The 13714-nt window shown below is 33.0% G+C and overlaps 4 protein-coding genes across 5 annotated transcripts; all 4 read left to right on the top strand.

Moving 5' to 3' along the window:
- Positions 1-1339: 1339 nt before the first annotated feature.
- LOC111706749 (transcriptional repressor CTCF) lies at positions 1340-3541 on the top strand (the record flags this gene model as incomplete). The annotated part of the gene is given in 2 exon segments (XM_023479675.1): positions 1340-1462; positions 1883-3541. Coding segments are annotated over 2 exon segments (1139 nt in total), but the record flags the coding sequence as incomplete, so codon positions are not given.
- A 1133-nt stretch (positions 3542-4674) lies between these two features.
- Positions 4675-10513, top strand: LOC111706748 (transcriptional repressor CTCF). 2 transcript variants are annotated; one of them, XM_023479673.1, is made up of 5 exons: positions 6690-6756; positions 7038-7155; positions 7343-7529; positions 8209-8328; positions 9642-10513. In XM_023479673.1, exons 4-5 carry the CDS (start codon positions 8214-8216, stop codon positions 10394-10396), a joined length of 870 nt encoding a protein of 289 aa, XP_023335441.1. In that variant the 5' UTR covers positions 6690-6756; positions 7038-7155; positions 7343-7529; positions 8209-8213; the 3' UTR covers positions 10397-10513. The 2 variants fall into 2 exon arrangements, with proteins under 2 accessions (XP_023335442.1, XP_023335441.1); XM_023479674.1 differs by lacking the exons at positions 6690-6756; positions 7038-7155 and adding an exon at positions 4675-5236.
- LOC111706752 (transcriptional repressor CTCF-like) lies at positions 5116-7524 on the top strand. The gene is made up of 5 exons (XM_023479677.1): positions 5116-5236; positions 5629-5715; positions 5794-6513; positions 7099-7155; positions 7343-7524. Exons 1-5 carry the CDS (start codon positions 5116-5118, stop codon positions 7522-7524), a joined length of 1167 nt encoding a protein of 388 aa, XP_023335445.1.
- Positions 10514-11613: 1100 nt separating the features above from the next.
- LOC111706747 (zinc finger protein 431) lies at positions 11614-13503 on the top strand. The gene is made up of 2 exons (XM_023479672.1): positions 11614-11735; positions 11917-13503. The coding sequence occupies exon 2, from the start codon at positions 12076-12078 to the stop codon at positions 13288-13290; it is 1215 nt and encodes a 404-aa protein (XP_023335440.1). The 5' UTR covers positions 11614-11735; positions 11917-12075; the 3' UTR covers positions 13291-13503.
- Positions 13504-13714: the final 211 nt, after the last annotated feature.

The following is a 13714-nucleotide window of genomic DNA, read 5'->3' as shown; positions in this document are numbered from 1 at the left end:
TTTTGCGCAAATTGCGCAAAAATAATTGCGCAAAACTAAAATTTCGTTTCATGCGCAACTTTCGCAAAAAATATTTCCGGTTTTGCGCAAATTGCGCAAAATAAATAGCGCAAAACCGCGCAAAACTCATTGCGTTTCATGCGCAAAAATAGCGCAAAAGTTCGCAAAAATAAAATTTGCGCGAAAATTGCGCAAATTTTGCGCAAAAGATTTAGCCATTTCGTGGAAACCCTAGGTTAGGTTAAGCTCATTTCTGGGCCGAGCGCTGCGGCTAGGACAGGCCAGGGGGGGCGAGAACTGCCACAACATGTCTGGGCCAAGCGCTGCGGCTAGCACAGGCTAGGGGGCCGAGCGCTGCGCCACATGACCAATACTAATTTGCTGAAAAATAAAAAAATGGTCATGTACAAAATTGATAGGTTCTATTTTTATGTCTAAATTTGAACTATTTTTATGTCCATTTGAATTATTTTTATGTCCATTAGAATTATTTTTATGAACATTTGAACAATTTTTTTTTGTTCTACATTTAAACAATATTTTTTTGTTCATTTTAACTATTTTTTTGTTCATTTCAACAATTTATTTTTTTTCCCATTTGAACTATTTTTAGGTTCATTTGAACTATTTTTTTGTCCATTTGAAGTATTGTTTTGTTCATTTCAACTATTTTTATATCCATATGAACTATTTTTATGTTCATTTGAAATATTTTTATGCTTATTTGAACTATTTTTTTGTATTTCATATATAATATTAAGTTCAAATAAACAATAATTCAAATGAACTGAAAATAGTTCAAATGAGCATTAAAAAAACTCTTTTGAACTATTGTTCATTTCAACTATTCATGTGGTACCACGTGCAGTAGTTCAAACGAACAATAGTTCAAGTGTACAATAGTTCAAACGGGAGTAGTTCAAATGGGATAGCATCGTTTAATAACACAATCCAGAAAGGTACACTTTCCTGTAACACATATTTTAATGTTTAATTTTAATTCTGAATTAGTTTTGTCAAAACATGAATTCAGAGAGAAATGCCATAAAAAAGTAGAATTATGTATATGGAAAACAAGTAAAATTATGTATATGTATGTATATATATATGGAAAACAAGACTGTTAATTTATATTTGTTTTGTTTAAATTGTTTTGGGAATCTTTTATTAACAAAAATATAAATTTGTTTGAAAAATATACGCTAAAAACATAATAATAATGAGTTTGGGATGTGAGGGATTAGGGAGGCTAGGTGGTATTGTCCTAAATATTAGTTTTCGAAAACTTACATATTATTTTCAATTCTCTGTGCTCATTTGTTAAATGTATATATTTTAGAGGAAATGGCAGAAATTATGGATGAAGGCAATGTTTCCATTAAAGAAAAAATCTCCACTGATGAGGATTCTTGTTCTGTAAACGTAACGAAAGAAGATGTAAAAGATGAAACTTGTGGTATGGGTAAACATTTTTTACATATACTTGTTTAGGATAATTGATTTTTAACTTTTTTAGAACTTATAAATCTATATTCTTTGCTCGTCTGTTTGTATCTAATAAACGCAAAACGGCTGAACCCTGGGGCCTCACAAGAACCTGTGAAAGGTTTATGAATGATCAAAATTTCCATAAAATTTTGATAATCCATAATTTTTTTATGAAATCCGCGAAGCTTTTTAGTTTTTTTACGATGTAGGATTAGAGAAAGTGTTTAAATTGAAATAGAAGATGGGCGGAAAACGCCCTAAAAGCCTTTTGAATCTAAAAACTTTAACCGTAATTGACGGTATTTTCAGATATTTATTTTTAAAAATTTTAAACCATTTTAGATACTTAAGGTTAATATTTTATTTATTCTCTTTTTTAATTTTTCATGTGAAGTTGTCAAGATTGAAGAAGTTTCCCTTTTCCCTCATCAAAAAAGACTTAAAATGAGTAAGCTGAGAGATAAAAGCGGTAAAAGTTATCCTTGTGGGAAATGTGATTATGTGGCAACTCAGTCAAGTAATTTAAAGACACATATTCGAAGTAAACATGAAGGAGTGAGATATCCATGTGATCAGTGTGAATATCTTGCTACTAAAGTACAAAGTCTTAAGAAACATATTAAAAATATTCATGAAGGAGTAAAATATCCGTGTTGCCAGTGTATGTATGCTGCAACCGACCCAAGTATTCTAAGGAATCATATTAAAGCTAAACATGAAGGAGTGAGATATCACTGTGATCAGTGTGAATATGTTGCTACTAGTGTACAGAATCTGAAGTTACATGTTGCATCTAAACATGAAGGAGTGCGATATCCATGCAAGCAATGTGATCACGCTGCCACTACAGTAAGTAATCTGAAGATACACATTGAAATTAAACATGAACGAGTTAGATATCCCTGTAATCAGTGTGAATACGTTGCTACTCAAGGAGGTGTTCTTAAGATACATATTCAAAATAAACATGAAGGAGTGAGATTTCCGTGCAGCCAGTGTATGTATACTGCAAGTGAACCAAGTACTCTTAGGAGACATATTAAAACTAAACATGAAGGAGTAAGATATCCTTGCGATCAATGTGATTACGCTGCCACTAGAGCAAGAAGTCTGAAAAAACATATTGAATCTAAACATGAAGGAGTAAGATATCCATGCAAGCAATGTGAGTATGCTGCCACTACACCAGGTGATCTGAAGATACATCATGAAAGTAAACACGAAGGAGTAAGATATCTTTGCGATCAATGTGAATACTTTGCCATTAACGCAAGTATATTGAGGACACACATTAAATCTAAACATGAAGGAGTTAGATATCCATGTTCTCATTGTGAATACGCTGGCACTAGAGCAAGTGATCTCAAGAAACACATTAAATCTATACATGAAGAAGTGCAACTAATGTGATTATGTTGCCACTAAAGCAAGAATTCTGATATGAAAGAATGAAATATCCCTGCGATCAGTGTGAATACGTTGCCACCAAATCCTGTCAGATAAAACTCACCAAAAAAGAAAACATGATAATTAACAAGGGCTTTGCATTGTAAACTATGACTTCTCTTCTATTGATAAATTCTCTCATTATTGAATTAATCTTTTTTTCTGAGCTGTGAACTTTTGAATGGTGGATATCTGGATTAATGCTTGATCCACACTTTTTCTTAATCTCGACGCTTGTATAAAGAAATCCAAGTTTTCAGCTCTGATTGCATTTTTTTGATATCAAAACCCAACTGTGTTCACCCGCTCCCCTCATTATTCTATTTTCTTAAGTAATATTTTTATCATTTTAAAATTTTTCAGGAAACTTTTTCTCTGACAAATTTTATCCTTGAAAAAATAGAAATTAAAAATATTTTTTTTAAATTTTATGAAATAACAATTATCATGCTAAACTTTTATGGAAAGATATTTGTATAATTCTATATAAACCTTTTTTTTAAAAATATTTTTATAAATATTTTTGACCAAACTGTTTACAACAATTTTGTTGTCATTGGAAATGCAGAACAAATAAATCATGTCTGCAGTGAATTTTTTTTTTAGATAGAATGGAAAAGACTGAAAACAATGAGTTTGATAGACAGTGATGTTCTAAATAAACAGGAATAATAATATAAATTGATCCAACTTTAGTAATATTTTTTCATGAAGTAATAGTCACAGAATAGTCCTAGTCCTGACATTTACCAAATTTGGTCTGCCATTTTTGTGATATAATTACCAGAGATGTTGTATTCAATAAATGGAAGTTTAAACAAATTTCTTACTATCTATGGTATTACTAAGAGCATAAAAATGTCAGTTCTGAGAGTCGTATTTTTTGCTTCCCCCCCCCCCCCATTTGAAATAATTATTTATTCAAATTTACAACCACAAAAATAGTGTTTTTATAGGTTGACTCAGCACAACTTCGAAGAACTTTGCTTGCAAAGAAACTTTTTGGAGAACGGGCGAACAATGAACATTTTGGTGCCCTAAAAGGGTCAATTACAAGGGTCCTCACTGAGTTGAAATACTTAAAGCCCATATCAAGTATTTCTGTTATATTGTTTTCATAAAACAGATTCGCTTTCTAAAGGGGAAACACAAAATTGTTATTGGGGGAAAAATTTTGATATTTTCCCCCAAAAAGGTTTTGCATTGTTTCCTGAGTGAGCCAAAAGTAGCAGAAAAATATTTCTCCATTTCCCCCTTTTTTCCTTTCCTCTTTTTCCCATTGCTTTTTTCCCTTTTCCCCTACCCTATGAGGGAAAAATGATTTTTATTCCCCTGAGAGTTTTTCTGACATATTGTAGAATACTGAGATGGAAGAAATAAGAAAATGATAATGAATAAGATGGTCAAAGACAGTAATAACCCAATCAATAAATTTTGTCTCTTTAACCCCCCCGGCATCACAGTTTTCCTTCCTTTTTTACCTTTTCCCACTCCATTTTTTCATTCCTATTTTCATTTTTATTTTACATGATGATATTAACAGATTTTAGCCTGTGGTTTCTAAGCAGATGTCATATTCCTTTTCCAATTTTGGGCTCATCTCTTAAAACCCTCCGGCATCCCCTCCTTTTTTAGCTTTTCCCTTTTCATTTTCCATTTTCCCCTTTCATTTTCCATTTTCCCCTTTCATTTTCCCTTTTTTCCTTTTTTCCTTTCTATTTTCTTTCCTATTTTCATTTTCATTTCCCAACCCCCTATTAAAGCAAACTAAAAAATATTTACACCTCTGCTTTTGCTTTTCATAAAAATCTATGCATTGATTGTCTGGGCACCGCTGAATCTAGATCAAGACGGGGGGGGGGGGGTTATATGTGGAGAATTGTGCTTTAGGCTCGAAGGGGGGCATAGTAGAAACAGTCAGTGTCACCCAGAGTCTAGCTTACCATTTTCTCCCAGACTGGTTCTACCCACATCCACCTGATATGATTTACCTGGTTTACAGTCAGTTGGTTTATCCTCAGTCTTTCTCCTTCTTTCCCCGCATTTTGGTTTTAATTTTTAAAATGCTTGACCCTTAACATTCCACAATATCTTTTTGGCATTTACGTCTTTTTTATCAGTTTGAGTTTTTGTTTCTTCATTTATCCATACAACATATTTACTGTACATATTTCAGAAAGAATGGCAGAAATTATGGAAGAAGATAAAGTTACCCGTAAAGAAGAAATCTCTACTGCAGAGGACACATGTACTGTATTTGTAGTGGGAGAAGATGTAAAAGAGGAAATTACAGAAAATCAAGGTATGGTTGAACATTATATACATATTCATATACATATACAAATACATATTAAGAATGAAATTAAGGAAATTGATACTTAGCATTTAAAAATAAAAAAATAAAAAATAAGATTATTTAAATTTGTTTATTTTGGTATTAAATTAGATTGATTAGTCCGTTTTTGAGGCATTTTAGTGGTGGGACGTTTCCATGTTGATGTGTTTCCATAGCACCCATTACCTTCCATATTAAAGATCAGATTAAGTTTCAAGGGTACTGTTGTGAATCAAACATGCCCCTCACTTGAATTTACAACAACAGTCCCTTTAATTTTAGGATTTAAAAAAAAATTTAAGAGAAAATATGCCTTACTTGTGTTTGATATTTTATTGATTCTCTTTTTAATTTTTCAGGTGAAGTTGTCAAGATTGAAGTAGATCCCCTTTTCTCTGAAGAAAAGAGACTGAAAAAGAAGAAACTCAGAGAAAAAAGAGATACAAGTTAACCCTGTGAAGAATGTGATTATGTTGTCACTAGAGCGGGTGATCTGAAGAAGCACATTGAGTCTATACATGAAGGAGTGAGATATCCATGTTTACAATGCGTGTATGCTGCAACTACAGCACGTAGTCTTAAGAGACATGTTGAAATAAAACATGGAGAAGTAAGATATCCATGTTTACAATGCGTGTATGCTGCAACTACAGCAGGTTATCTAAAGAAACATGTTGAAATAAAACATGAAGGAGTAAGATATCCCTGCAATCAATGTGATCACGTTGCCACTAGAGCAGGCAATCTGAAGACGCATATTGAATCTAAACATGAAGGAGTAAGATATCCTTGCTCTCATTGTGAATACACTGCCACTACAGCAGGTGATTTGAAGACACACATTAAATCTAAACATGAAGGAGTGCGATATCCCTGCAATCAATGTGATCACGTTGCCACTAGAGCATGTGATCTAAAGACGCATATTGAATCTAAACATGAAGGAGTGCAATATCACTGCGATCAATGTGATCACGTTGCCACTAGAGCAGGTGATCTGAAGACGCATATTGAATCTAAACATGAAGGAGTGAGATATCCATGCGACCAATGTGATCACGCTGCCACTACAGCAAGATCTCTGAAGAAACATATTGAAAATAAGCATGAAGGAGTGAGATATCCATGCGACCAATGTGATCACGCTGCCACTACAGCAAGATGTCTGAAGAGACATATTGAATCTAAACATGAAGGAGTGAGATATCCATGTTCTCATTGTGAATATGCTGCCAATCAAGCAGGTGATTTAAGGAAACACATTAAATCTAAACATGAAGGAGTGAGATATCCCTGCGATCAGTGTGATTATCTTGCTACTAAACCATATAATCTCAAAAGACACATTCTAAGTAGACACGAAGAAGTAAAATACTCTTGTTAGCAGTGAGATTTTACCTCTACCAAGCAGTATAGCATTTGAAAATCCAAAAATAAAGGTTTGAGATATTATTTTAATCAGCGTGAGCTCACTGCCACCACAGCAGGTAGTATAAAGACACATATTATAAATAAACATTGAGAAGTGAGATATACAGTTTAAATATCATGTCATTTAAAAACACATCAAAAGAAGAAACATTTATTAATAAGTACTTTGCACTGTAAACTGTAAATTGTCTATTCTCTCGTTTATTTTGGTTTTTCCTTGTTTATCTTTTATTTCAAGCAGAAAATGGGAAATTAAAAAAAAAATGGCGGGAAATAAAATTTGGAATTTTTAAAAGCTTTTGAATATAACATGTATTGTACAATTTACATATTTCAGAGAGAATGGCAGAAATTATGGAAGAAGATAAAGAAAAGATAAAGAAATCTCTACTGTAAAGGATGTACTGTCTATGACGCGGAAGAAGATATAAAAGAGGAAAATACAGAAAATCAAGGTATGTTTAAACATTTTTTACATGTATTTTTTAGGATGATCGATTTTTGACTTTTTAAGAACTTTGGGCTCATATTCTAAAAACGGTTACCAAAACTGACTGCATTTTCAGATATTATTAAAATTTTAAACCATGTGAGATACTTTAGGTTATTTTATTTTATTAATTCTCTTTTTGAATTTTTCAGGTGAAATTGTCAAGATTGAAGAAGATCCTCTTTTCTCTGAACAAAAGATACTAAAAAAGAGGAAGCTGACAGATAAAAGAGATAAAAGTTATGCCTGTGGAAAATGTGATTATGTGGCAACTCAATTATGTCATTTGAAGACACACACCGACCAAGCTTATATTTGCTTGATACACTTCTAAAAGAGGTTTTTCAAATGCCGAGTCGTCATTAATAAGAATATTGATGACTTCAAGAAGGCCAAAAATGCGAGACCATATTTAGTTGTGCCATAGCTGATTCTAGTTTGATCGAGCCTGAACACTGTACTGAACAGTAATTGGACCTGTTTGTTTTGAGGTTTGACCTCCTGTATCCTTGAGGCTGTTAGCACAGCCTCAACAGTTTGATATTCTCTTCTTACAGAACATTCTGTACTTCCTCTTTAGAGTTAAAAAACGTTAAACTTTTTGGAGTAACAGAGTTGAGGATTATTATTTAGTGGAAGTAATTAACTTTTGAGTGAAAGTTGTAAACTTTTGAGTTACAGGCTTTGAGGGCGCTTCACGCCCATCTTCTTTTTCAACTTTTAATTGTGGCTCTATCGGCGAGCATTTTCTCTTAGTTAAATATAAAACTATGGAAAAAAATTCGCGGACTTCAAAATTTATTTTAATATTCGTTCAAAAATCAAAAAATTTTGAACACACATTTTTAATATCCCAAGCATCCTAAACCTTTCCATGGGGAATTTGAGGTCCCACCAAACAGTTGTAGCCGTTTTGACATTTATTGGATACAAGCTATAATCAGTGTAAATCATTGTTTGCAGTTCTAGCTTTGTATTTAATTTAATTCAAAGCCTATTTAGCTTAGAAATATTCCAGAAAGAATGGCCGAAATTATAGAAGAAGATACCATTAAAGAAAAAATCGCTACTGTAGAGGATACATGTACTGTATTTGTTTTGGGAGAAGATGTAAAAGAGGAAAGTACAGAAATTCAAGGTATTGTAAAACATTTTATAGATATATATACATATATTTATTAAGATTGGTCGATTTTTAAAGTTTTTTAGAAGTTCAAGCCTTTAAACCCAAAAAATCATTACCGAAAAAATGTACAAACTGATATACGGCAAAAAATACAGATTTTTTTTAGATTCGGCCAAAATTTTCATTTATGGTCTTAAAAATCAGTTTTTTATCAACAATTTCATAATTTCTGAATTCAGTATTTTCATACAGATCTCTTGATACCCATATCATGTATTTTAAAGAATTTTTTACATGCATGAATTTTTGAACTAATGATTTTTTTTAATTAAGAATGATTGATTTTTTATGTTTTTTTATAAGTTAAGGCTCATAGATCTAAAATTCTTAAAATCGGCTTCTGGTTGACACTTTCAAATTGAAAAAAAAATCGTCTTTCATAAAATAAAAGTTAATATTCCAAATTTTACGAAAGGAAATGCATCTTTCAACCAACTTTTCTATTTTACCGTAGGAACACCCACTCCCCACTTGCTCTTTAAAATTCTTTTCTAAATTGTCTTAACCTGTCCTTTTTTACTCACCCTGTATATTTTTATTAACTAGCCCCACCCTGTTTCTTCCAACAATTGATAGTTGTTTATATTTTTGCTTACAATAATCTTGTATTTTTTCCCCCATGCATTTGTAAACTAACCATGAATTTAATAAAAAACAGCTAGTGGGATAGTTTATTCACTAATTAAAGGGACTGTGTATAGACATAATTTCACGTAACCCTAATTTAATAGAGTGGAGTTTAAAATTTTGAACCCTTAACAGATTGATTTGATTGGATAATAAATCGGTTGAAGAAATATTATCAAAAACTTAAAATCAACATTTACCAAGTTTTTATATAAAACTAGGATAGTTTATTCACTAATTAAAGGGACTGTGTGTAGACGTAATTTCAAGTAACTCTCAATTGATAGAATTATATTTCCGATTCAAAATTGTACCTTAAGAGCTTTTTTTGATTAATAAATAGTTAGATATTCAAAGTTTTATTTTCAAAATACTGATTATTCAAATTTGTGGGTTCTCTCCTAAATTGCTCGTTTCTTGGTTTAGAAACAATGCAGAAATTATAAAGCACGACATTATCTTCCGCATTCTAGATCAGATTAAGGTTTCAAGGTTGCCGTTGTGAATCAGACATGATCCAAAGTTTAAATGCAGAGTCACTTGAAATTACAAGGACAGTCACTTTTAAAAAAAAATTCAAGTTAAAATTTGCGATACTTGAGATTAATATTTTATTAATTATATTTTTTAATTTCCAGATGAAGTTGTCAAGATTGAAGTAGATCCCCTTTTCCCTGAACAAAAGAGGATTAAAAGGAGGAAACTGAGAGATAAAAGAGATAAACGTTATTCCTGTGGAGAATGTGATTATGTGGCAACTAAATCCAGTCATTTGAAGACACATATTAAAAAAAAACATGAAGGAGTGAGGTATCCCTGCGATCAGTGTGAGTACCTTGCTACTGAAGTATGCTATTTAAAGAATCACATTGAAAATAAACATGAAGGAGTAAGATATCCATGCAATCAATGTGAGTACGCTGCAACTACACCAGGTAGTCTGAAGTTACATATTGAAAATAAACATGAAGGAATAAGATATCCTTGCTCTCATTGTGAATACGCTGCCACTCAAGCAGGTAATCTGAAGATACACATTGAATCTAAACATGAAGGAGTAAGATATCCATGCATTCAATGCGAGTACGCTTCAACTACAGCAAGTGAGCTGAAGAAACACATTAAATCTAAACATGAAGGAGTGAGATATCCATGTGATCAATGTGAATACGCTGCCACTACACTTAGAAATCTTAAAGTACATATTGAAAAAATACATGAAGGAGTGAGATATCCATGTGATCAATGCGAGTACGCTGCCACTACAGCCAGTAGTCTTAAGATGCATATTAAAAGTATTCATGATGGAGTGAGATATCCCTGTGATCAGTGTGAATACGCTGCCACTAGAGAAGGTGATCTGAAGAGACACATTGAGTCTAGACATAAATGAGTAAGATATATGCGTTTGCCAGTGTATATATGCTGCAACTGACCCAAGAAGTCTTAGGAGACATACTATAATTATTCATGAAGGAGTGAGATATCCCTGTCATTTAAAAACACTCAAAAAAAGAAAGTGCTATCCACCATTCTAAAGTTCCTAGCTCAGATTACTCTTAGATCAAATTCCTATTAGATCAAAAGGTTCATAGATCAGATTCCTAAACAGGGCTTTTAGAGCTCAAAACTTTAGAATGGGATATCCTTATTCCCGATCGCTTAATCTGAGTATCCAATGTAAAAAATATTTAAAATAATGAAAAACTTGCCTTTTAATTTGTAAATTTTATTTTTTTTCCTCCACCATTTGAAATCATTTCATAAATGAGGACCCCCTATGGTTGCCTCCCAGGGGGGGTCATGCACCTCGTGCGCCCCTGATCCCATCATTAAAAAATATACATATAAATACCCTGGCCGCAGTGCTCGGCCATGAAATTGTCTAATTCAAATACATATTTTGATGAAGTGGGNAATACCCTTAATCCTTATGGACTGTATTTTTCCTGTTTAATCAATAAATTTATTGGTTAAGTCCTTTAAAACCTACACATACAAGATTACAGCTAAAAAGATAGGTCATAAGACCACGATAGTCCTCCAAAGAACATCCTATATCTATAGCTGAAATGTACTGTAGTCTCTGTGTTATTATACTTTTATTGAAAAGATAATTGGCAGCCCATATATACTTAACTATATTATATACTTTACTATATTATATACTCTGAGGCTCACATATAATTATCTAATGGGGGTGCTGGTGGGTCGGGTTGCTCGTTTTTTCTAAGGTCACTTAGAGGGTAAAGGAGCCCCTATCGTTATAAATAAATAAATTGAGAAGAAAATTGTCAGCCCATATATACTTAACTATATTAGACTAGGCTTTTAGGGCGCTTCATGTTCATATTCTTTTTAACTTTCAATTATTACTGGGCTCTAGCGTTTATAGAAAAATATAAAAAAATTGCAAAATAATTTCGTGGATTTTATCAAATTCTAAGCATCCATAAACCTTTCCTGGGGTCATGTGAGGTCCCACAAAAAATGTATTGCCGTTTTGACGTTTATTTGATACAAAAAAAAACAAGTAGACCGTCATGCTAAATATATTCATTTATTTAGGTTTGAAACATAACTATTGTACAATGTACATATTTCAGAGAGAATGGCAGAAATTATGGAAGAAGATAAAGTTACCATTAAAGAAGAAATCTCTACTGTAGATGATACATATACTGTATTTGTAGTGGGAGAAGATGTAAAACAGGAAAGTACAGAAAATCAAGGTATGGGTAAACATTTTCTACATAGATCATTTTTAGGATAATCAATTTCTTCCTTTTTTTAGAACTTTGGGCTCATAAATCACAATTAACTTTATTTACAGATATTATTAAAAATTTTAAACCGTGTGAGATACTTTAGGTTAGTTTAATATTTTATTAATTCTCTTCTTGAATTTTTCAGGTGAAATTGTCAAGATTGAAGAAGATCCCCTTGTCTCTGAACAAAAGAGACTAAAAAAGAGGAAGCTGGCAGATATAAGAGATATCAGTTATCCCTGTAGAAAATGTGATTATGTGGCAACTCAATCAGGTCATTTGAAGACACATATTCGAAGTAAACATGAAGGAGTTAAATATCCTTGTTCTCATTGTGAATACGCTGCCACTACAGAGACATATTAAAAATAAGCATGAAGGAGTGAGATATCCTTGCGATCAATTCAAATATGCTGCAACTGAACCATGTAGTCTGAAGAAACATATTGAAAATAAGCATGAAGGAGTAAGGTATCCCTGTAATCAGTGTGAATACACTGCAACTGGTGTACAGCGTCTGGAGTTACACATTAAATCTAAACATGAAGGAGTAAGATATCCTTGCAACCAATGTGAATACGCTGCAACTGACCAAAAATATCTAAAGATTCATATAAAAAATAAACATGAAGGAGTGAGATATCCTTGCAATCAATGTGATTACTTTGCTACTGGTGTACAGAGTCTAAAGTTACACATTGAATCTAAACACGAAGGAGTTAGGTATACATGTGATCAATGTGAGTACGCTGCCACTACAGCAGGTAATCTGAAGAAACATATTGAAAGTAAGCATGAAGGAGTGAGGTATCCCTGTGATCAATGTGAGTACACTGCAACTACAGAGGGTAATCTGAAGAAACATATTGAAAGTAAGCATGAAGGAGTGAGGTATCCCTGTGATCAGTGTGAACACGTTTTTACTAGTGCACACAGTCTGAAGCTACACATTGAATCTAAACATGAAGGAGTGAGATATCCCCGTGACCTGTGCAACTACGTGGCCAACAAAGCAATAAATCTGAAGGTACACATTGAGAGTAAGCACCAAGGGGTTAGATATCCTTGTGGCCAGTGTATGTATGCTGCAACTCATCCAAGTAATCTGAAAAAACACACTGAAAAAAAACATCAAGGAGTGAGATATCCTTGCGATCTGTGTGAATACGTTGCTTCTGAAGTACAGAGTCTGAAGGTGCACATTGAATCTAAATATGAAGGAGTAAGATATCCATGCGATCAATGTGAGTATGCTGCCATTACAGCAAGTTATCTGAAGATTCATATCCAAAAAAAACATGAAGGAGTGAGATATCCCTGTGATCAATGTGAATACATTGCTGCTAGTGTACAGCGTCTCAAGTTACATATTGAATCTAAGCATAAAGGAGTAAGATATCAATGCGACCAATGTGAGTATACTGCCAAAACAGTATTTGTTCTGAATAGACATGTTAAAAATAAACATGAAGGGGTGAGATATCCAAATATGCAAATACGCTGCAACTACAACCAGTAGGCTGAAGATACATATTGAAAATATTCATGAAGGAGTGAGATATCCCTGTGATCAGTGTGAATATGTTGCAACTCTATCCTGTCATTTAAAAACACATCAAAAAAGGAAACACATTAATTAAGAAAGGCTTTGCAGTGTAAACTTCAAACTATTACTTCCTTACTATCAATTAGTCTTCTTTTTGAAGAATTTAATATATTAATCCAACCGTGTTCCCCTCATTATTCTTATTCTCTTAAATGTACCGAACCTATCTCACGGGGCATCCAGGAGACCCCCCTGGATGAAGGGGGATGAGATTAGTGCAATAAGGAGGAAGAAAAATAGATGGAGTTAATCTTTTATTTGAAGTAGAGCGAGTATTTAATCCTGAGGGGGGGAAGGGGGAATGCCAAGAGAAATAGGACACCCTTTAGAATCGTGG

This window comes from Eurytemora carolleeae, unplaced genomic scaffold (genome assembly GCF_000591075.1).
Source record: "Eurytemora carolleeae unplaced genomic scaffold, Eaff_2.0 scaffold716, whole genome shotgun sequence".
NCBI classification, from domain to species: domain Eukaryota; kingdom Metazoa; phylum Arthropoda; class Copepoda; order Calanoida; family Temoridae; genus Eurytemora; species Eurytemora carolleeae.
This window is presented reverse-complemented; position numbering and strand designations above follow the sequence as displayed.